The 25,869-nt window shown below is 33.2% G+C and overlaps 1 protein-coding gene across 1 annotated transcript in view; it reads left to right on the forward strand.

Moving 5' to 3' along the window:
• KLHL4 (kelch like family member 4) overlaps nucleotides 1-25,869 on the forward strand; it is a gene marked incomplete at both ends in the record, with an annotated part of 155,483 nt that overhangs the window by 62,048 nt on the left and 67,566 nt on the right. Inside the window, 2 exon segments of the mRNA XM_080795867.1 lie at nucleotides 24,650-24,817; nucleotides 25,202-25,338. Of these exon segments, the coding sequence (XP_080651993.1) occupies nucleotides 24,650-24,817; nucleotides 25,202-25,338 (305 nt within the window).

Below are 25,869 nucleotides of genomic sequence, written 5' to 3' on the forward strand. Positions count from 1 at the left end.
ATATCAGTATTAATATAATTTCTGTTAGTTCCAAGCAATTCTATCTGAGTTTTATTTTTTTATTTATTTTTTAAAAAGATTTTATTATTTATTTGTCAGAGAGAGAAAGAGAGATTGAGAGAACACACAAGCAGGGGGAGCCCCAGACAGAGGGAGAAGCAGGCTCCCTGCTGAGCTGGAGCCTGATGTGAGACTCAATCCCAGGACCCAGGATCATGACCTGAGCTGAAGGCAGATGCTTAACCAACTGAGCCACCTAGGTGTCCCTCTATTTGAGTTTTAAAACCAGTATTATACTATATAGTGGTAGTATTGTGATTGAGAGTACTGGAATTACAAAATAAATCAAGTAGTATTACAGAGGTGTTTTGTAAACCTTCCCCCCAAAATCTTCAGTATACCATGTGTTAGTGTTTATAGGTATAACCATTATAAGGCAATTTGGATTGGGTTTGTGGTTCCATTTTTGTTCAGGGCATAACCATATATTTTGCCTGAATTTGCAAAGTTGGTGAATATTGGAATCCAGTAAGCATAATTGCCTAATAAGGTCCATCTTTCTCCAATGAGAAGAAGTCTAGTAGTATTTACAATAATTCCTATTCCTATTATGATGTTGAAAAATGTCATAAGTCTGATTGTCCATAAGTTTGGGTACCAAGACAGTAACTGAACACTTATATAGGTTATAGAAGTCTTTACTGATTTTCCACAGATTAGGAGAGATGTACATTTTGGGTCTCAGGAGGTAATAAAGGTGGTCATTGACCCATAATTGCCACAGATTCTTCCGGATTATATGGCAAACTTAGATTTAGGAGGTGACTGAGTCCACTAAACCACTCCTAAAAGAGTATATTTGACAGATACCAATGTTTTAATTTGGTCTTAGACCATTCCATCTACAAAAACACTGTTTGTAAGTACATTGGATATTTTGGCATGTTGAACAAACTGCCACTGGCTTCTCCCATTTTACATGGGAAATTTTCTTAACAAATTATCATCTAGGTTTACAGAGACCCAATAGTTGATCTGTTGAATATTATATGTAATGCAGATTAAATGTGAATTAGGTAACACTTTTTGAAAGGTTTTTCCTAATAGATGTCCTTTGTAATATATAAGCACTAGAAGCTAAAGGAACATTAGAGTATATCCAAAGGTCATAAAAGTATTATCTAAGATATTCATGATAAAGTGCCAGGGTAATATTGGAAATTATATTCGCTAAATCAGTAATCATGATTTTTATCAGGATGTAATAAAGGAGAAGGTGAAAACAAACAAGTAGGTTTACTCTCTTAGTTTTATTTTTGTTGTTTTATCTCAAGTTTTTATTTAAATTTTAGTTACATATAGTGTATGTAAATTTTAGTTAACATATAATGTAATAATGGTTTCAGTAGTAGAATTTAGTATTTCATTACTTAAATATAACAACCAGTGCTCATCACAACAAGTACCCTCCTTAATACCATCATGCATTTAGGCCACTCCCCACCCACCTCCCCTCTAGCAAAACTCAGTTTGTTCTCTGCAGTTAAGAGTCTGTTTTATGGTTTTCCTATCTCTTTTTTGTCCCTTATGTTCATTCATCCGTTTTGTCTCTTATACTCCACGTACGAGTGAAATCATATGGTATTTGTCTTTCTCTGACTGATTTTGCTTAACATAATACTCTCTAGCTCCATACACAACATTGCAAATGGCAATATTTCATTCTTTTTATGGTTAATATTCCATTGTGTGTGTGTATTCATTATCTTTAATGATAATCTTTATATTTTTATATCTTCATTTGAAATTTTATATATATATAAGATATATCTTATATCCTGTTCTGTTTGAGTGAAGATATGTATATACATATATATATATACACATATATATATATACACATATATATATACACATTTTTATACACACATATATATATCTGCACTCAAACAGAACAGGATATACATATATCCTGTATACATATATATGTATACATATATACATATATATGTATATATGTATATATATGTGTATATATACATATATATATCTGCACTCAAACAGAACAGGATATAAGATATATCTTATAGATATAAGAGGTATAGAACCATATATATATATATATATATTTAATTCTTTATACATTCATAAATCAATAGATATTTGGTGTCTTTCCATAACTTGGCAATTGTTGATAATGCTGCTGTAAATATCAGGGTGCATTTTTTTTTTTCAAAATTTTTTTTTCAAATCAGTACTTTTGTATCTTTTGAGCAAATATCTAGTAGTGCAATTGCTGGATTGCATAGTAGTTCTATTTATAACTTTTTGGAAAATCTCTATGTTTTCCAGAATGGTTGCATCAATTTGCTTTCCCACAGACAGTGTAAGAAGGTTCCCATTTCTCTGCAACCTTGTATATGTAAGATCTTTTAAATCTGCTTTGCTGGAACTTTTTACAAGGAATTTCAGATTGACCTTTTAATAGACACTTAAGGACATAGGCCAAGCCAAATACTTGCCATCATATTTGTCTTCAGTGCCTGTAGATTTGGGTGAATTCTACTTCTCAGGTTTCCCCAGATATACTGAGGTTCCTACATCTTCCAGAAAATGACATTCTTTACTCATCTGTCAAAGGTGCTAGGAACTCTGTAGGCAAGATATCAGGCCAACATTCCCAAAGGTCTTCATTGCCTCCATAAAGTCAATGTTAGTTCCTTAAAGCTGTCTTGTCATATCTGAGTACATGCATGTCTCTCAGATATAACATTCCAGTCAAAGCCTTGGTAATAAAACCAATATTTCCAATGATGTCCTATTAGAGGGAGAACAGGTTCTTACTGAACTTGTGCGAATAATTGAAACTGTCATGAAAGAAAGAATACTCAATGAGAGTTTCTGAATTCTGGAGGGTTCAGATAGGCAGAAAAGATAAATGTTTCAATTTGTTCACAAAAGGATATTTTATCATATTTTTGTAAGTAATAGATATCCTAAGAAAATTTCCTTAAATCTGGATGAGCAGACATTAGAATATCAGCAATATTTCAAATAAAAGTTGTTGAAACTATAATCATCTTTCTCAATTCATTCAGTCTCAGATAACTAATTCTTGTTCTGTTTGAGTGCAGCTTTCCCATTAGTTCTGGAACTTCTTACCCCGTTTAGTTTTGTTGTCTTAAGGATATCAGAAACCTGCATTTGCAAGAAGTCCTTTTCATGAATCTCCATAAAGCTGAAATACATTTTACAAGAGCATGAGAACAATAACTATAAATGATGAAAACATTCATAAATGGACATGATCTAAGAGAATTCATTGTAATGTAGTTGACAAATCCAGTTATTTCTATAACACACAACATTTCAATAATTAGAGTGTCAAGTGATGACCTTATACCAGGACATATTAAAATTTTAGGAATTTCATAGAATTTCTAAAACCATTATAGAACTTACCTATAAAATTTAACATAATAGGGTTTATCATCACTTATTTGATAATACTTCCCATGTAATTTAACATTTCATATAAACAAGTCTAATTAGTCAAAAAGACTTTATCTAGATGAATTTTGGGGAAGTTTTATTAAAATAAATATCAGAATGTTTTAAAGCCTAAATAGGATCACAGATCACCATAAAACTTAATATTCAATTATCTATTTAAATAAGATAACAATAAGTGTATCTATAGGTTATGTAGTTGTCAATAAAACCTAGCTTCTTTAATAGAGAAATTATAACTTTCTTAAGTAATCAAAAACTTGATAAAGACAAAACAATAAAACTGGTTTTCTAGGCAGATAAAGAAAATAAACTTTGGGTTTTTTTTTTGAAGATTTATTTATTTATTTGGCAGACAGAGATCACAAGTAGGCAAAGAGACAGGCAGAGAGGGAGGGGGGGGAAGCAGGCTCCCTGATGAGCAGAGAGCCTGATGTATGGATCAATCCCAGGACCCCAAGATCATGACCTGAGCTGAAGGCAGAAGTTTAACTCACTGAGCTACTCAGGCGCCCCAAGAAAATAAACTTTGTTCACAATTTCTCACTAAGAGCAGGCCAACAATCTAAGAAAGTTTTGCCTTTTTAACTGAGAGAAAGGCCAATTATCAATCTTATACTAGTGTACTTCTAAAATTCATTCATTTCAATCTTAGTCAAGACCACACATAAAATTACTTTCCAAAGATTTCCATTAACAAACCTACAATTTTCTTTTTTATTCAGGCTTTGTCCTAAGCCTTCTCTCTTTAAGTAACCAGTATCATTTTAGGACAAAATTACTTTATTTTCCTCGAACAAAAACGTATTCTCTTTCTTCATATCTTTGTTATCAAAGACATATTTTATTTTCCTTGCATAAAAAGTTGTTGCACTATCATTTTCTTTTTTTTTTCTTTTCAGCATAACATAATTCATTGTTTTTGCACCACACCCAGTGCTCCATGCAATATGTGCCTTCCTTAATACCCACCACCAGGCTCACCCAACCTCCCACCCCCCACCCCTTCAAAACCCTCAGGTTGTTTTTCAGAGTCCATAGTTCATCTCCCCCTCCAATATCCCTCAACTCCCTTCTCCTCTCCATCTCCCCATGTCCGCCGTGTTATTTGTTATGCTCTGCAAATAAGTGAAACCATATGATAATTGACTCTTGCTGCTTGACTTATTTCATTCAGCATAATCTCTTCCAGTCCTGTCCATGTTGCTACAAAAGTTGGCTATTCATCCTTTCTGATGGAGGCATAATACTCCATAGGGTATATGGACCACATCTTCCTTATCCATTTGTCCGTTGAAAGACATCTTGGTTCTTTCCACCGTTTGGGGACCGCGGCCATTGCTGCTATAAACATTGGGGGTACAGATGGCCCTTCTTTCACTACATCTGTATCTTTGGGGTAAATACTCAGTAGTGCAATTTCAGGGTCATAGGGAAGCTCTATTTTTAATTTCTTGAGGAATCTCCACACTGTTCTCCAAAGTGGCTACACCAACTTGCATTCCCACCAACAGTGTAAGAGGGTTCCCCTTTCTCCACATCCTCTCCAACGCACGTTGTTTCTTGTCTTGGTAATTTTGGCCATTCTAACTGGTGTAAGGTCGTATCTCAATGTGGTTTTAATTTGAGTCTCCCTGATGGCTAGTGATGATGAACATTTTTTCATGTGTCTGATAGACATTTGTATGTCTTCATTGGAGAAGTGTCTGTTCATATCTTCTGCCCATTTTTGATATGATTATCTGTTTTGTGTGTGTTGAGTTCAAGGAGTTCTTTATAGATCCTGGATATCAACCTTTTGTCTGTACTCTCATTTGCAAATATCTTCTCCCATTCCGTGGGTTGCCTCTTTGTTTTGTTGACTGTTTCCTTTGGCTGTGCAGAAGCTTTTGATCTTGATGAAGTCCCAAAAGTTCATTTTCACTTTTGTTTCCTTTGCCTTTGGAGACATATCTTGAAAGAAGTTTCTGTGGCTGATATCGAAGAGGGTACTGCCTATGTTCTCCTCTAGGATTCTGATGGATTCCTGTCTCATGTTGAGGTCTTTTATCCATTTCGAGTTTATCTTTGTGTACGGTGTAAGAGAATGGTTGAGTTTCATTCTTCTGCATATAGCTGTCCAATTTTCCCAGCACCATTTATTGAAGCGACTGTCTTTTTTCCACTGGATATTTTTTCCTGTTTTGTCGAAGATTACTTGACCATAGAGTTGAGGGTCCATATCTGGGCTCTCTACTCTGTTCCACTGGTCTATGTGTCTGTTTTTATGCCAGAACCATGCTGTCTTGGTGATCACAGCTTTATAGTAAAGCTTGAAATCAGGTAACATGATGCCGCCAGTTTTATTTTTGTTTGTCAACATTTCCTTAGCGATTCGGGGTCTCTTCTGATTCCATACAAATTTTAGGTTATTTGCTCCAGCTCTTTGAAAAATACCGATGGAGTTTTGATCGGAATAGCATTAAAAGTATAGATTGCTCTAGGCAGTATAGACATTTTAACAATGTTTATTCTTCCAATCCAAGAGCATGGAATGGTCTTCCATCTTATTGTGTCTCCAAAACCTATGGGATACAGCAAAGGCAGTCCTAAGGGGGAAATACATAGCAATCCAAGCCTCCCTGAAAAAAAATTGAAAAATCCAGAATACACCAGCTGTCTCTACACCTTAAAGAACTGGAGAATCAACAACAAATCAAACCAACTCCACACACAAGAGGGGAAATAATCAAGATTAGAGCAGGGATCAATGAGGTAGAAACTAGAGATACAGTAGAATGTATCAATGAAACTAGAAGCTGGTTTTTTGAAAGAATCAATAAGATCAATAAACAATTGGCCACACTAATCCAAAAGAAAAGAGAGAAAGCCCAAATTAATAAAATTATGAATGAAAAGGGAGAGATCACAACTAACCCTAAGGAAGTAGAATCAATCATCAGAAGTTATTATCAACATTTATATGCCAATAAGCTAAGCAACCTAGATGAAAAGGATGCATTCCTGGAAAACTATAAACTCCCAAAATTGAACCAGGAAGAAATTGACAACCTGAATAGACTGATATCTAGTAACAAAATTGAAGCAGTGATCAAAAACCTCCCAAAAAACAAGAGCCCAGGACCTGACGGATTCCCTGGGGAATTCTATCAAACTTTCAAAGAAGAAATAACACCTATTCTCCTGAAGCTGTTTCAAAAAATTGAAGCAGAAGGAAAACTTCCAGACTCTTTCTATGAAGCCAGCATTGCCCTGATCCCCAAACCAGGCAAAGACCCCACCAAAAAGGAGAATTTCAGACCATTATCACTGATGAATATGGATGCTAAGATTCTCAACAAGATCCTAGCAAACAGGATCCAACAGCACATTAAAAAGATTATCCACCATGACCAGGTGGGATTCATCCCTGGTTTGCAAGGATGGTTCAATATTCACAAATCAATCAATGTCATAGCACAAATCAATAAGAGAAGAGAGAAGAACTACATGGTCCTCTCAATTGATACAGAAAAATCATTTGACAAAATCCAGCATCTGTTCCTCATTAAAACACTTCAAAGTATAGGGATAGAGGGAACATTCCTGAACTTCATAAAATCTATCTATGAAAGACCCATAGCAAATATCATCCTCAATGGGAAAAAGCTTGCAGCCTTCCCATTGAGATCAAGAACATGACAATGATGGCCACTCTCACCACTCTTGTTCAACACAGTATTAGATGCCCTAGCAACAGCAATCAGACAACAAAGAGAAATACAAGGTATCCAAATTGGCAAGGAAGAAGTCAAACTCTCTCTCTTTGCAAATGACATGATACTTTATATGGAAAACCCAAAAGACTGCACCCCCAAACTACTAGAACTCATACAGCAATTCAGTAACGTGGCAGGATACAAAGTCAATGTACAGAAATCAGTGGCTTTCTTATACACTAACAATGAAAATACAGAAAGGAAAATTAGAGAATCAATTCCATTTGCTATAGCACCAAGAACCATAAGATACCTGGGAATAAACCTAACCAAAGAGGTAAAGGATCTGTACTCAAGGAACTACAGAACACTCATGAAAGAAATTGAAGAATGCACTTATCATTTTCTATCAGTCTCTATTAAATTTATCAGAATTCTTAATATTTAGAAACCTTAATTTCTAATAAAAACCAGGTAGTAGACAATTGTGCCCTGTCTGTTACACCAGAATTCTTTAGATTGAAAATTTATGAATACAATTCATAATTTCTAGAAAACATTTTTCCCCCACAGTACAACTTTCACTAAAGTACAAAGAAATTTACCAATAGAACCTCAGTTTGTCTGCAGTAAGAAACCCAAATTAGACAACCCTTTATAGTAGTAATCAATGGTTTAGTATTCTATCTTATTTGGAAAAGACTTAGATACGCAATGAATTCAACCCAATTTATCATATAACTTAGCAAAACTTCAAAGTTTTGGTGACCAAAAATTTTGAAAGATACAAACCTTTTTATTTATTTAACCTATTGCTTGTAGCAATTACCCATGGAAACTTCATGAGGCAGACAAAACCAAGCATCACTATAAATCATTTTGGACTGAAAACTGCAACAGATAACATTTGACCTTTAGTAAACATTGGTAAAATAGTAGTTTTATATTTAATGATGATAACTCTAAAGACATGCCTACTTTAATTAAACCAACAAACTTTAATTCAATTTATTTATCTATTTATTTGTTTTTAAAGATTTATTTATTTTAGAGAAAGAGAGCATGAGCAGAGTGAGAGGCAGAGGAAGAGAGAGAGGGAGAAAATATCAAGAAGACTCCTTGAGGAGTGCAGATCCAAACACATCTCTATTCCATGACCCTGAGATCGTGTCCTATGTGGAAACCAAGAGTAAGACGCTCAGCCAACTGAGCCACCTAAGTGCCCTTCAGCATACTTTAATAATTGAGCATTTTCCCGCGTCATGTGAGCTTAAAAAAATTGGGTTAGTCTCTATATTTCTGTTTTAGAATGCCTTAAAACCAATTAAATATAGCTCTTTTACAAATTAATTTTAGCAATACCATCCAGAGGTATAAAAAAAATCTCACATTTATAATATGGACACATATACACAAACAAGAAGCAAAAAAAAAAATCCACTGATTTCTTTTTTTCATTAACATTTGTAGTGAAGATATTAAAGCTACAATTTTTAAATATCTTTCATTAAAGTAAAACTAATCATAAGATAACATTAGAATCTATGGATCAATTAATTAGTCATTTTCCATTTTCCAATCTAGCATGACCAGGTTTGTCTAAAAATGCCAAAAGATGCAGCAACAAATAAACCTGGAATTTGGGAGGAATTTGGTTCCTCCCAAATTCAAGGACTTCACTGACTACCAAAAGGCTTCCTAGCTTCTGGTTGCTTAATCTTATAGTGGGCTTTCTCTAATTGAGCACACAGGAAAACTAATTTAGAAGTGTCAAAAAGCCTTATTTGGGCCATCTGGGACTCAGGTTATCCTTAAAATGTTGTGTTTAAATAAGCACTTGCAAGAAGAGGCTTCATATAGATCTGCCAGAGTTCCTGTGGGTGGATGTTGGTTTTCTGGGAACCGTTGGGCATTTAAAGTGCAAGACCCTATGATTTTACTTTTAGTTTCAGAGTAAGGCTTGAGTAAAATCTAAGTGTAGTGGATTGAGAAGATGCTTTTTCTGAGTCACTTATAAACAGCCACAGAACACTGTATTACATTTTGTGGTTTATCCCAGTGAGATCTAAAACCATTGATGGAGCTTGGAGCACTGGATGATCAATCCTTATGTCTGTGTCCCTGTATGAACCAATTGTTAGCTACCTTATGAGATGGGAAATTCCCATGGAACTGCTACATGTCTCCAGAAATATTTTTAGACATTTATGCTAGGTTTTCAGTCACCTGAAAGTGCCATTTGGCCAGGAGCAAGTGCCCCTTCTCTTTGGAACCAAATGATTCAGTCTCTCATGTTTCTAGCCAGGAAATTTATTCAAGACTTATACTGATAACATCAGTTAGTATAATGTCAAATTAAAACAACCAGCCTATTGACTCAAACTCCTTTAGGTTATTCTTAACTAGAAAATATTACCAGTAACCCTCAACAAATCAAATAAAATTCAGGATCATCAACTCAAATTGAGGAAGTCCAGATATCAGGAGAATTCACTGATTACACATATGAGGGGCTGTGAAATTGGAGGGGCAGAAAGGGACTCTTGCTCATATATCTTGCTGACTATACCAAGAAATGCTGACACAAAGTGAACAAACCTTTTAGAATCTAAGAGTAAACATAAAGTTATATTCAAGCCCAAGGTAAGAGACCATGCCAGGAAACATGCTATTCAAAGGGAAAGAAGTGTTCTGGAGAATGAACAGTTTTTACAGGGTTGAGTGGATCTTGACACATTGTCTTATTTAGATATCTATGTGCCAAATTCATAAGTACTACAAATAGGAAAAAAAAATCTCCCCAGAATATTCAATTCGGTTTATATTTTGCCGTTTTAGATTCAAATTTAATCCAGCTTTGAGAACTAAAATAATCTATTATGTTTTTTTTTCAAAGTAGTTCCACATATGAATTACATTTATCTTTTAATTTTGTCATAAAATATTTTGAAAAATATAACTCATATTTCCTTTATATAATATCAGGTCTTGAATATTTAAAATATCTGAAGAAACATATAACCAGATTCATTTTGTCCTATAAATGATTTAGAAATATGAAAAATATATTTAGCTAATAAAAGAGTGGTATGATTCTCAGAATGCCAATCATGGGCTTAAAGGATTGTAGTACTTGTACTATTTTGAATATAGAATTCTTAAGTAATTGAGAGAGTGTAATCACTTAAATTTAGCATTCTATTTCTTTTCAGAACCTCATTAACAGCTCTAGTTTGGGTTTGTTAATAGTGTGATTAAAAAAAATGCACACACACAAGATCACTGTGCGTGGCTGAAGTATTCAGATAAATCATATGTGCAAATTGCAAAAAGCCATCCAATATAGTAAATTTTTTTAAATATTATTTATTTATTTATTTGACAGAGAGAGAGAGAGAGAGAGATCACAAGTAGGCAGAGAGACAGGCGGGTGGTGGGAGCGGGGGTGGGGGCAGGGGGGTGGGAAGCAGGCTTCCTGCGGAGCAGAGAGCCCGATGCACGACTCGATCCCAGGACGCTGAGATCATGACCTGAGCCAAAGGCAGAGGCTTAACCCACTGAGCCACCCAGGCGCCCCCCCAATATAGTAAATTAAGAGAAAACCTATTGTGCTTTTATTTTTCTTTGTAGTTCCTGTTTTCCAAGTTCAGTACAAATCAAGAATTTGGTACAGGATTCTAAAAATATAAATTAAAAACTAAAAACACCTTATTATCAATCTGGAAATATTACTTTAAAAAAATTTTCCCCTTTCATATACCTTCACTAAAATCTGATAGTGAAGAATATAGTCTTTTTTTATTTAAAAAACTATATAGATAACTTTTTTTTCAGAGACAACACTAAATGGCATAGCTTCAACAGCCTTCTCTTCCTGAAACAAATTCTAAAATCGAATGATTTAAAACTGCTAAAATTAGTCAGCCAAAGAAATTAATGTACTTCTTAAATGACTTCTGAGCCAAACAATCCCCAAATCCTTTGTCTTCCTACCTTAAAATACCTTGAGCTAAAAATGTGATTTCCAGGTCACTAATTTGTAATCCTTACATTTTCTCAGTGTAAAAAGTGAATTAAGAAGCTTACAGAAGGGGGTGCCTGAGTGGCTCAGTGAGTTAAAGCCTCTGCCTTTGGCTCCTGTCATGATCTCAGGGTGCTGGGATCAAGTCCCGCATCGGGCTCTCTGCTCTGCAGGGAGCCTGCTTCCTCCCTCTCTTCTGCCTGCCTCTCTGCCTACTTGTGATCTCTGTCTGTCAAATAAATAAAATATTAAAAAAAAGAAGCTTACAGAAGTTGATAATTTTCAAAATAATAGAAGTTCTAGAATTGTCTGAAATTTATCTAACATTTTCTATAGAATATATATATTATATTTATAAAACAACATTGTTTATAAAACAACACAATGATTCTAACATCCTATGAATTAAATGTGCAATATAAGTACATAATGGTATTGTAGGATACTAGAAATAAAGGAAGCCAGATAGATCTTGGCTTGACACTCAACTCTTGGTTTATTAGTTGTGTAATATTGTAAAATTTTTAAATCTTTTTGAGCCTTAGTTTCCACATCTGAGAAATAGATATAAAATTTAACTTACAGACTGTGAATATTAAATGGGTTAATATATAAGGAAATATAAACTGTATTGCCTGGCTCATAACTGATATTCAGTAAATAGATTGCTTCTCCTCCTTCTTCTTTCTGTTGTATTGGTAATGTATGAGGACGTGAAAGTCTTCCTTTTCTGATAAATATAGAAAAAAATAAAATATATTTTGTATTTTCATGGGAACTTGCACCATAGTTGTAACTATAAATTATATAATTTATTACAAAATAAAATTAGATATACTGCTGTGTCTCCAATATGTAGCAACTAAAGAGAAATAGGTTTATAAGAGGTATCAGATAATACAGTTGTTAGTTCTCTCAGTGCCCATTCCAGCCTCATGAAGAAGTTTTTGTTTTGATTGATTAACATTCATTTATTTATAAAATGTCAGTATAACTAATATAAAGTGTTTTATTAGTTTCAGGTGTACAGTATAGAAATTCCACAACTATCATTGCTCAGTGTTCATCACAATAAGTGTACTCTTAATACTCTTCAATAATTTCACACATCACCCAACCCACTTCCCACCTGGCAACTGCCAGTTTCTTCTCTTTATTAAACAGTCTCATTTTTGTTTGTCTTTTTCCCTTTGTTCCTTTATTTCTCCCTTTCTCTCTCTCTCTTTTTGCTTCTACACATGCATTTCCTTTTATTTATTTATTATTTTTTATTTTTTATGTTCAGTTACCTAGTATATAGTAAATGATTACTTTTTGATGTAGTTCAATGTAGTTTTGATGTAGTTTAATGATTCATTAGTTGTGTATAACACCCAGCGCTCATCACAACATGTGCCCTATTTAATACCTACTTATTTATTCATTTATTTATATTTATAAAGATTTATTTATTTAGTTAGTTGAGAGAGCACACATGAATGGGGGGGGCAAAGGGGAGGGAAGCAGACTCCCTGCTGAGTGGGGAGTCCTACACAGGGCTTGATCTCATGACCCTGAATCATGACTTGAACTGAAACCAACATTTGGATGCTTAGCTGACTGAGCCAACCAGGTGACCCAAGTTTTTATTTAAATTCCAGTTAGGGGCACCTGGGTGGTTCAGTCAGTTAAACGTCTTCCTTCAGATCAGGTAATGATCCCAGGGTCCTGTGATTGAGCCCCACGTCTGGCTGCAGGGAGCCAGCTTCTCCTTCTCCCTCTGCCCCTCCCCCAGCTTGTGTTTGCTCTCTCTCTCTCAAATAAATAAATGAAATCTAAAAAATAATAAATAAATAAATCCCATTTAGTTAACATACGGTGTTATATTAGTTTCAGGTATACAATATAATGATTCAGCACTTCTGAACAATATTCGGTGTTCATCACATGTGCACTCCTTCATCCCCACCACCTATTTAACCAATGCACCCACCCTCTCCCCTCTGCTATCAGTTTGTTCTTTATAGTTAAAAGTCTGTTTTGTGGTTTGCCTTCCAATCTGTTTTTTTCCCTTTGTTTTGTCTCTTAAATTCCACATATAAGTGAAATCATATGGTACTGATCTTTCTCTGACTAATTTATTTTGCTTAGCATAATACTCTGTAGCTATATCAATGTCCTTGCAAATGGCAAACTTCCATTCTTTCCTATGACTAATATTCATATATATATAGATAGATACATACATACATACATACAAACATACATACATATTTTATTTATCCATTCCTTTAGCAATGGACACTTTAGTTGCTTCCACATATTAGTTATTGTAAATAATGCTGTAATAAATATAGGGATGCATATATCTTTTTGAATTGGTGTTTTTGTTTTCTTTGAGTAAATACCCAGTAGTGGAATTATTATGTTATATGGTATTTCTATTTTTAATTTTTTAACCAAGCTCTGTCCTGTTTCCCATAGTGGCTGTGCTAATTTACATTTTCACCAACAAAGCAATAGAGTTTCTTTTGATCCAGATCCTTAACAGCACTGATAATTCTTGTATTTTTTTTATTCAAGCCATTCTGACAAGCATAAGGTTATATCGTATTTTGGTTTTGATTTGTATTTCCCCAATGGTTAGTGATATTGAGCATATTTTCATGGCTCTGTTGGCCACCTGTATGTCTTCTTTAGAAAAATGTCTATTCAGGTTCTCTGCCCAGTTTTTATGCATGGAGCAGTGGGTGTTATATGTAAACAATTAATCTTAGAACACTACGTCAAAAAGTAATGAGGTATTGTATGGTGGCTAACATAACAATAAAAAATATTTCTGGGTGATGAACTGTATTAGTTCTTTATATATTTTGCACATTAACTTCCTCTTGGATGTATCATTTTTAAATATCTTCTCCCATTCAGTGGGTTCTCTTTTTGTTTTGTTGATGGTTTCGTTTGGTGTGTAGAATCTTTTTATTTTGGTATAGTTCCAGTAGTTTATTTTTGCTTTTGTTTCCTTTGCCAAAGGAGCCCTATCTAGGAAAATGTTTCCATAGGTGATGTCAAAAATATTACTGCCTAAATTTGCCTCTAGTTCTATGGTTCCAGTTCTCACATACAGGTCTTTAACACATTCTGAATTTTTTGGTGTATGAATTTTTGGTGTAATAATGTAATCATGAATTTTTGGTGTAATAAAGTGACCCATTTTCATTCTTTTGTATGTAGCTTTCCAGTTTTCCCCAAACCATTTTTTGAATACACTATCTTTATCCCATTTTATGTTTTTGCCTTTTTTTGTTTTTGTTGTTGTAGATTAATTGACCATATAATTGTTGGTTCATTTCTGGGCTCTCTGTTCTTTTCTGTTGATTCATGTATCTATTTTTGTGCCAATTTCATATTATTTTGATTACTTCAGTTTTGTAGTATATCTTGAAATTTGGGATTGGGATATTCCAGTTCTGTTCTTTTTCAAGATTGCTTTGGCTATTTGAGATTTTTGCTTTGTTTTGTTTTGTTTTGGTGGTTCCATACAAATTTTAGTATTATTTCTCCTAGTTTTGTGAGAAGTTGTTGACATTTTGATAGGGATTGCATTAAATGTATAGGTTGTTTTGGGTACCATGGACATTTTAATGATATTCATTCTCTCGATCCATGAGCATGGAGTACTTTCCATTTGTTTGCATTATCTTTAGTATCTTTCATCAACATTTTATAGTTTTCAAAACACAGGTCTTTCACCTCCTTAGTTAAGTTTACTCCTAGGTATTTTATTCTTTTCACTGCAATTGTCAAGGAAGTTTGTTTTCTTAATTTCTTGTTCTGTTACTTCATTATTTGTGCATAGAAACACAGCTGATTTCTATATATTGACTTCATATCTTATTACTGTACTGAATTCATTTACTTGTTCCAGTAGTTTTTTGGTGGGTTCTTTAAAATTTTCCATATAAAATATCATGTCATCTGCAAAGATTGAGTTTTACTTTTTTCCTTACCAACTTGGATACTTTTTATTTCTTTTTCTTGTCTGATTGTTGTGGCTTTGACATCGAGTACTATGTTAAATTAAAGTAGTGAGAGTGGACATTATTTCTTATTCCAGATCTCAGTGAAAAAACTACCAGTTTTTTAGCATTGACTATGAGGCTAACTTTGTGTTTTCATATATGACTTCCGTTATTTTTGAGGTACACTCCCTCAAAACCTACTTTGTTTAATGTTTTTATTTATTTTAAAGATTTTATTTCTGTGTTTATTTGAGAGAGAGAGAATGAGAGAGAGAGAGAGCATTATATGGGGGAGTCTCATAGGGAGAAGCAGACTCCCTGCTGAGCAGGGAGCCAGATGCAGGACTTGATCCTGGGACTCCAGGATCATGACCTGAAGTGAAGGCAGTTGCTTAACCAACTGAGCCACCCAGGCATCCCTGAATGTTTTTATTGTTGTAAAACTACTTGTATCTTAAATCTTTATCTTGCCTGAAATTTAGGGAGTTCTTACCATTATATCTTCAAACAAAATCTCTGACCCTTATTTTCTCTCTTCTGCTGGGATTTCAGTTATGCAAATATTGATATTTTTTATGATGTTCCATAAAGTTCTAAGTTCTAAGGCTCCATTCACTGTTCCTTTTCTTTTTTCTTTCTTTCTTTTTTAAAGATTTTATTTACTGAGAGAAAGAGAGCGAGCACATCAACTGGGGGACTGGCAGAGGGAGAGAGAATCTCAAACAGACTCCATACTGAGTGCAGAGCACAATGTGGGAGGCTTGATCCCATGACCCTGAGATCATGACCCGAGCTGAAATCAAGAGTCAGAAGCTTAACTGACTGGGCCATCCAGACACCTCTGCATTCACTGGTTTTCATTTTTTCTTCATATTTCTCAGGTTTGATAATTTCATATTACCTGTCTTCAAGTTCACAGATTTTTACACTGGTTCATTTCTGATATTTAAGACCTCCAGTAAATTTTTCAATTCAGGATTATAGCTCTCAGATCCAGAATTTGTTTGGTTCTTTTAAAAAATCTATATCCTTGTTGATATTATTTTGTTCATATACTGTTTTTCTGATTTCCTTTAGTTCTTTTTGTTTGTTTTGTTTTAACTTAGCTGTCTGAGGATATTTAAGAAAGTTGTTTATACAAAATGTGAAAACCTATAGTGTTTAAGTTCCATTCTGGTGTATTTATTTGGTTCCTTTTGAATAGGCCATGCTTCCATGTTACTTCATATGTCTTCTGATCTTTTTCAAAAATGGACATTTTGAAAAACAGCCATCTTTACAAATCTTTGCATAATGGTTCCTTGTGGGGAAGTATTTTACTAATCAGCCCACCATTAAGGTTTGAGTTCTTGATCAGACCTTTTCTGGTCATGCATTTTCTGTGGGCCTGAATGGGTGTTTTTTACTCAGACTTCTCATTTATATGGCTACTTATACATGTCTTAATTTCTCTCCATTTCATCCCTAATTCTTGGGACTTCAGATATTACATTATATATTTGCTCTTTTAATCTCTTACCCCATAATCTCTTACCCCAGGTATCCACGGATCTGCAGTCCCTCCACAGTTTTCATGTGCTGTGATGCATGTTACTAAAATTTGGGGATTCTAACCTGAGATCCAAGTTTTACTGATATTTTCAACAAAACTCTAAACTAAGCAATATTGAAAATAGTTTCTGGATGGTCTACAGATAGGCGAGAATGTGGCAAACATGTTCTATATTTTTTTCTCAAATTCTGAGGAGGAAATCAAGATAGAATCTGTTTTCTTCCAACTGCACCATGCTAGTCTATGAAGAGGTGGTACAAGAGCAAGCATAAATGACATGAAATTTCTTACTCTTTTTTCTTTATTATGTTGGTCATCATACAGTACACTTGAATGTGACTTTTTCTTGATTAGGCATTTGCTTTGTTGCTACATATCTTCAACTTGTTTCCAGAACTCTCACTAAGATTTTTTATTCTATTTTTTAAAGATTTTTATTTATTTGGGAGAGACCGGGTAAGAGAGAGAAAGCATGAGAATGGGAGGGTCAGAGGGAGAAGGAGACTCCCTGCTGAGCAGGGATCCCAATGCAGGACTAGATCCTGGGACTCTAGGATCATGACCTGAGGCAAAGACAGATGATGAACCCACTGAGTCATCCAGACACCCTTCACAAAGCTATTTTAATAAGTCTATAGTTCTTTACTTGATGTTTCCATGAGAGAATGAGGGTCTTGATCCACCAGAGAGCTGATATCACAGAAGTTATTCTTGTCTGATTTTATTTAACTTTAAGGATAGTATTGAAGGTTCCTGTGTTTTTCTGAAGAGTAGTAAAAAAGACATCAGCAAAATAAACCCTTCAGTTTGCTTTTGCTGCAGAACTTTTTATAACAATTTTACTGTGAAAGAAAACTGAAAACATTATCTTAAAATTTTGGTGAGAGTTAATTTTGGAAGTCTCTTTGGAAGGTTATTTGGTGATATATATATATATATATATATATATACACACACACACACAAACATAAATACATATACCCTGTGTGTACATATACATATACACTGTTTAAAGACATTCTTGGAGAGCCTTAAAAAAAAAAAAACCTCCAAGTTTGGGACGCCTGGGTGGCTCAGTGGGTTAAAGCCTCTGCCGTCGGCTCTGGTCATGATTCCAGGGTCCTGGGATCGAGCCCCATATTGGGCTCTCTGCACAGCAGGGATCCTGCTTCCCCCTCTCTCTGCCTGCCTCTCTGCATACTTGTGATCTCTGTCTGTTAAATAAATAAATAAAATCTTAAAAAAAAACAACCTTCAAGTTTGAAGTTAAAGATCTGAATGAGGTTATATTAGAGTGTGTCTTTTACCATAGTTCAAATGTTATAAAGGCACAGAACCAAGTGTCTATCAGTAAAGGAATGGGTAAAGAAGGTGTGAGATAGATATAAAATGAAATATCACTCAGCCATAAAAAAGAATGAAATCATGCCTTTTGCAACAACAAGGGTGGATCTAGAGGGTACAATGCTAAGTGAAATAAGTCAGTCAGAAAAAGACAAATACCATATGATTTCACTTATATGTGGAATTTTAAAAAAAGCAAATGAATGGTGAGTGCTGTGAAGTGTGTAAACCTGGCGATTCACAGACCTGTACCCCTGGGGCTAATAATACATTATATGTTTATAAAAAAAAAACAAATGAATAAACAAATGAAAAGCAGGATCATATCTATACATACAGAAAACAAACTGTTGTAAGAGAAAAAGCATGTGGGAAGTGGGAAAAATAGGTGAAGGGTAGTCAGAAATACAGGCTTCCAATTATGGAATGAATAAGTCACAGGAATAAAAGGTACATCATAGGGAATATAGTCAATAATATTGTAATAGCAAAGTATGGTGACAGATGGTAGCTACAGTTTTGGTAATCATAGCATAACCTACAGAGAAGTCAAATAACTATGTTGTATACCTGAAACTAATGTAACATTCTCTGTCACCTGTTCTCAAATTAAAGAGAGAGAGCGAGAGACATACAGATATCCAGATCTTTAGATACAGGGAAATGGTGGTTGCCAGAAGGTGGGTGGGTAGGTGGATGGATGAAATAGGAAAAGATCAAGAAGCACAAAATTCAAGTTATAAAATAAATAGGTCCTAGAAATGAAAAATATAGCATAGAGAATATAGTCCATATGATTGCAATAATTTTTGGTGACAGATGGTGACTACACTTACGGTGAACGCTGAGTGATGTGTAGAATTATTGAATCATTATGGTGTACACCTGAAATTAATATACACTGTGTGTTAATTATACTTCAGGAAAACAAGATATAAATAAGTAAGTAAAATGCAAATAGTTAAATGAAATGCAAAAGGATAAATCCAATAAACCCAGAGAAGACTCATTGTAATCAAATTGTCAGAAGTAAAAGAGCATTTTGAAAGTAGTGAGATAAGTGATTAATCACATGTAGGTAATCATCAATAACATCATTTGTGGTCTCATCAGCAGAAATCTTGTAGGACAAAAGAAAAACACTGAGATGGTATATTTAAAGTACTGAAAAAATGAACTGATAATTCTATATCTGGCAAAACTAATTATGTATCTGGTAAAATTAAGATATTTCTAGATAAATACAAAGAAAGTTTATTACCATTAGACCTACCCAACAAGAAATATTAAAGGTAATCCTCCAAGTTGAAAGTAAAGATGCTAGACAGTAACTCTACAAAAATATAATGTCCTCAGAAAATGGAAGCTGCATAGCAATTATAAAAACAAGATATAAAAACAAGCATTAACATAATATTGGCTTAAAACTCCACTTTTTATTCTTCTATAGGATTTATGAGTCTGAATAATAAAAAATAATATAAATCTGTGATAATGGGTACACAATACATAAAAATGTAAATCGTGATGTCTATAACAAAAATGAAGGAGCATAGTTATAAAGGAATCAGTTTTCTATGCAATCGAATCATTGTCTATGTGATGTGATCAGATGTATCTGGTGACAATAAATTGTTATGACTTTAAGCTATTACATGTAATCTCAATGGTGAACAAACAGGAAATATATAGAATATTCACAATTAGAAATGATGAGATAATTAAAACATTTCATTATAAGAAATTTAACTTAACTAGAAATAAAGACAGTAATTTGAGTAAATGAAGAAGTTATCACAAGATATACAGACTTTGGAACAGTAAAAGGACATTAAGTAAAAAGTGAAGAAACCTGAATAAAATGTGGACTTTACTCAATAATAATGTATCAGTGTTTATTTATTAATTATAAAAAAGTACCATATCGATGCAAAATATTAATAATAAGGGGAATTGAGTAAAGAAGAATTGAGTATGGACATGTAAATTTCTGATGTCATCTCAATTTTTCTGTATATCTAAAACTGTTCTAAAAATTTTGGTTTAAAAATCATTTTTTTTGGTATGGTAGAATGTCATTTATAATAATGGTTCTTTGTAATGATAGCTCAGATTCCCTTCCTCATTCTCAAAACTCAACAAATTTACCCATTTTGCCATAGTAAAAAAAAAGTTAATGTAGACTAGTCACTGAAATTAGACTTAAATCAGTGATTACATGTTCATTCTGTACAAAATATAGTATTAGGTGCATACTTTATTATTTTTAAAAATATATCCTCTGCTTTCAAAGTCTTAAAAAGCTAACTATAGAATTAAGAGATAGACCAGAGTGTTTTAAGCTTAGAACCATTGAAATTTTTGGCTGAACAATTTTTGTAGAGAACTGCCCTGTGCATTACAGGGTGCTTGTTAGTATATCTAGCCTCTACCTACTTGATGCCAGTAACACCTTTCCATAGTTATGATAACCAAAAGTAAATAATTCTCTGTACTTCTCAATTTTTTTATAATACTATAACTGTTCTAAAAATCGAAGTCTATTAATTAAATGAATATCAGTTCCAGATAAAAATTGTTAAAGATTTTTATGGAAATAACTACAGAGAGGATGAACTTAACATAAGATTTAGCATTTATACAGACACTTTCATGTACATTTTCTCATGTAACCATCTGAACAGCTATGTGACATAAACATTAATCTTGGTAGTATTGGTATTGGTATTATTTTTATCTCCATTTTATAGGAGAAAATTAAAGCTTAGAAAGGAAGTGACTTACCAAAGATCACTCCACTTGTATACAAAGGCAGGAACTAAATCTAGGCATTTTGATGCTTTTTTTTCATTTCAGCATGCTGCCTCCCATGTCACCATCTGTAGATACTGTACAATAAAGAAAAGGGAAGAATATTCTCTGATGCATTGGCTTCCATTATAACATCTGACCTGACATTACAGTATCTAAAATGGAGGCAAGAGAATTGTAATTTATGGGCTCTGGGAACTCATTCAGTTTGGGTTATGTTTCAATAGTTTAATTGTTGTTTGTTTCTTTGCTTGACTTGTTTTATTATATTCTGCTTAAATAATGACCAAGTATAGATTATAATATTTTATATATTTAGATTAATATGTATGTTATGTTTTGGATGTAATATATTGATATATCCATATTTATTTGTGTACTAATTTCTTGATAATGAGACACAAGATACAGTTGCCTCTGTCTTTTCAAATATAACAAAATTCTGTGTGGTTCATATTTGTAGGATTTTCAGATTCTAAAAATCTGTATTTTAATTATATAAAACTGTATTTTAATTATAAAAACATTCTAGAGTTATCTGATAAATTTGTGTGCCCAAGTAAAGACACCCCAAACTAGTGAGTAATTAAAGATGATTTTTTTTTATCCTTAGCCTGAAGAAATTTCACAGAATAAAATTATTTCTTGGCCAGAACTTCCCAAATATATTCCTCCTTTAGAATATGCTCCTCTTCAATAAATGATTGAGTATACATGAAGAAAGCTAAGATAATATGACATTGAATATTTGATTGACTCAATATAAATCAAACCATTACTTGAGCAGAGGAAATATTAGGGTAACTGAGTTAAGTGAAAGCTAAATGCTTTCTAGCCTATGGTGAGAAAGTATTGTTCCCCTCTAAAATGAACATATTTTGTAGCAGAAAATTTTTAAAGATATTCACACCATGCTACCTTAATTATCCATGCAATACTACAACCGAAAGTCCCAAAGTCTTTAAAGGTTAAGAAAAATCAGAGATGTAAAGAAAAAAAGAATATTCATAGATGAATAATTTATTTAAATTAAACAGAAAGTTTTGTCGCCCTGGACCAAGTTATCTTCAAAGAAATACAGGCTGAGTTGGGGGTGGGGGAACCGAAAACTAATGGTGGTTGGAAAATGATGCCTGAAAGCAAGAAAGACAATAAGCAAAGAATTTAAGTATGTTCATCCAAGCATTAAGTATTTAATGTTCTACTGATTTTAAGTCTCCGTATGCTTGTGTTAGTATTTAAATTCCACCATTGTGTGATGCTGAAAAAACACATAGACAAATTTCATCATTGAAAATTCAACAGTCATCATATTTGCTTAAATAGTCAAAAGATACAAACTTTCACTTAAAAGATGAAAGAGGTATTGTGGACATTGTGGTTCACGTGCTCCTTCTTTTCATTACATCTGTATCTTTGGAGTGTGGAAGTATCCAAGATATCTTTCAACAGGTGAATAGATAAAGAAGATGTGGTTCATATTTACAATGGAATATTACTCAGCCATCAGTAATTATGAATGCCTACCATTTGCATGGACATAGATGGAACTGGAGGGGATTATGTTAAGTGAAATAAGTTAAGCAGAGAAAGACAATTATCATATGGTTTCACTCATATATGAAACATAAGGTGTGGTGTGGAGGACCATAGGGGAAGGGAGGGAAAACTGAATGCGAAAAAATCAAAGAGGGAGACAAACCATGAGAGACTCTGGACTCCAGGAAGCAAACTGAGGGGTGCAGAGGGGAGGAGGGTGGAGGGATGGGGTAACTAGGTGATGGGTATTAAGGAGGACACACGTTGTGATGAGCACTGGGTTTATATGCAACTAATGAATCAATGAACACTACCTCAAAAATTAATGATGTACTATAAGTTGGCTAATTGAAAATAATAATAAAAAAGAAAATAAACAAATGAAAAAAGATGAAAGAGCCAAGATGTCCATAGACAGATGAATGGATAAAGAAGAAATTATACATATATATGTATATCATATATATATCATAATAATATGATATATATCATATTATTATAATATAATATATCATGTTATAATATTAATATTAATATTAATATATTATATTAATATAATATATAATATAATATATAGTCATATTATAATATTACATTATAATATTATAATATTATATTATATAATATATTATATAATATTATAATATTACATTATAATAATAATATGACTATGTATCATATTAATATTATATATTATTATTATATTACATTATAATGATATGACTATATATTATATTATATAGTATATATAAATATATAAATATATTTATATATACTATATAATATTATATATAATATATGTATGATATATAATATAATATTTCATATTTAATATATATTATTATGTATGATAATATTATATTATATGACTATATATTATATATAATAAATTATATATTATATATAATATTATATATAATTACTATATTATATATATAATATGTGATGTATATCATATAATATCAAAATAGAATATTACTCAGCCATAGGAAAGGATGAATACTTACTATTTGAATTGATGGAACTGGAGGGTATTGTGCTGAGTGAAATAAGTCAATAAGAGAAAGACCGTTATCATATGGTTTAATGTATATGTGGAATATAAGAAACAGCCCAGAAGTTCATAGGGGAAGGAAGGGAAGCCTGAATAAGAAGTCATCAGAAAGGGAGAAGAACTATGAGAGACTCTTGACTACAGAAAACAAACTGAGGGTTGTTGGAGGGGAGGTGGGTGGGAGGTGGGGTCACTGCATGATGGGCATTAAGGGGAACATGTGATGTGATGAGCACTGGGTGTTCTATGCAACTGATGAATTATTGAACTCTATATCTGCAACTAATGCTGTACTATATGTTGGCTAATTTAATGTAAGTTAAAAAAAGTAAAATAAAATCCATTGATCTGGGGGAAAAAAAGGAAGATAAATAAGCTCTGGGGATCTAATGTACACCATGGTGACTATAGTTAACAATACTGTATTGTATACTTGAAAGTTGCTAAGACACTAGATCTTAAGTGTTTTCACCACACACATGAGAAATGTGAGGTAATGGATGTGTTAACTAACCTTACTGTGGTAATAATTTCACGATATATACATATGTGAAATCATTACACTGTACACCTTAAAATCACACAATGTTATATACCAATTATATCTCAATAAATCTGGAAAAAGATATAAAAGGTGGTAATTGTATATTTTCTTGACGGAACTGACATTGTAAAGAATGTTATGGAATTCAAGTTTGAGATTCTTCAAGAAACACATAATGAGTATTCCATGGAGAAGCTTCAGGACATAATTAAATTTGAAATGTATTTTAAATCATAAATACAATTTTATGCCTAATGGCATAATTGTGATACCAATAAAAATCAAAGAAAGAAGTTAGCATTTTGAAGTTTATGTTTGTGCACATAAAAATTACCACTAGCCCTTCAATGGAAATATACATATTTATGGTTCCATTCCAAGTATAAATATGAACTATGACACTTTATTGGAAAATTAGACAGTAATCATAGTGAAATATTTAAGATTTGAGGGCAAATTTTAATTTTAATTTAATCTAGTATATTTCTTTTAGAAGTCAGTGTGCCCAAATTTCCACTGGACATTTGCACACTCATCAAGAGAATAAACCATATTCTCCCTCTTACTCATTTCAGACTGGATACACAAAATCCTGAAGAAATGAATGTCAACAAATCTGAGGAGCAGTTTCATGCTATAAACCATGCAGAGCAAACTCTCCACAGAATGGAGAACTACCTGAAAGAGAAACAACTGTGTGATGTACTACTTATTGCTGGACACCTCCGAATTCCAGCCCATCGGTACATATCCTTATGTAGACAGATTGTTTCATGAGTATAGCATGTGAATGAGAATGAATTGGTCAACTTAAAGCAAATTAGAATACTGAGGAGAATGTATTTTTATCTTCCTACATTGAAAATGCATTAGCATATATGGTCCATTTCCTTGTGTGATATTTAGAAGAGCCAAAGTTTAGAGAAATTGATGTGAAACAGCACAAACCCTCAAAAGAGAATCAAATTACTTAATTTACCTATCTAATTTCACTATACTTTACTAAACTGCAAAAGATTCATGCAGATAACGAACTCAGCAGTGTTACAAACTTACTGATTGTATTTCATGCTTTTCAATGAGACTACTGACTAATTTAAGTTCCTATGAAACATTCCCATTTCAAGGTTGGTTCTCAGCGCAGTGTCTGATTATTTTGCTGCAATGTTTACTAATGATGTGCTTGAAGCCAAACAAGAAGAGGTCAGGATGGAAGGAGTTGATCCTAATGCACTTAATTCCTTGGTGCAGTATGCTTACACAGGTAAAGTGGCATGTATTAAGTCATTCAATCCTCACAAAAATCCTACATTATATAATCTACATTATTATTATTCCAACTAGAAACGAGAAAACTGAAGGATCTGCCAGTTAAGCAGCTTTTCCAAGGTAGTAAGGGACAGAATCAGAATTTAAATTCAGTAGTATAAAAGAATAAGAGGTAAATAATAAGCTATAAAATTTTTGACAATGAGAGAATAAAGCTATTTTAACACAAAAATACAAGGACATGTCTGCCTCTTTCTTGAATGGTGTGGGTATGTTCTCATTTTTTAAAAAGATTTTATTTATTCATTTATTGAGAGTGTGGGGGGAGGGGGAGAATGAGAGGACGAGAGAATCTCAAGCAGACTCCATGTTCAGCACTTGGAGCCTGATGTAGGGCTTGATCCTAAGATGCAGAGATCATGACCTGAAATCAAGAGTTGGACATTTAACCAAATGAGCCACCTAGGTACCCCATTCTCATTTGTAAAAATTTGAAGTGCAGTATTCTAACTCTGTATTAAAAATG

Source organism: Martes martes, assembly GCF_963455335.1.
Source record: "Martes martes genome assembly, chromosome: X".
In the NCBI taxonomy this organism is placed as follows: Eukaryota; Metazoa; Chordata; class Mammalia; order Carnivora; family Mustelidae; genus Martes; species Martes martes.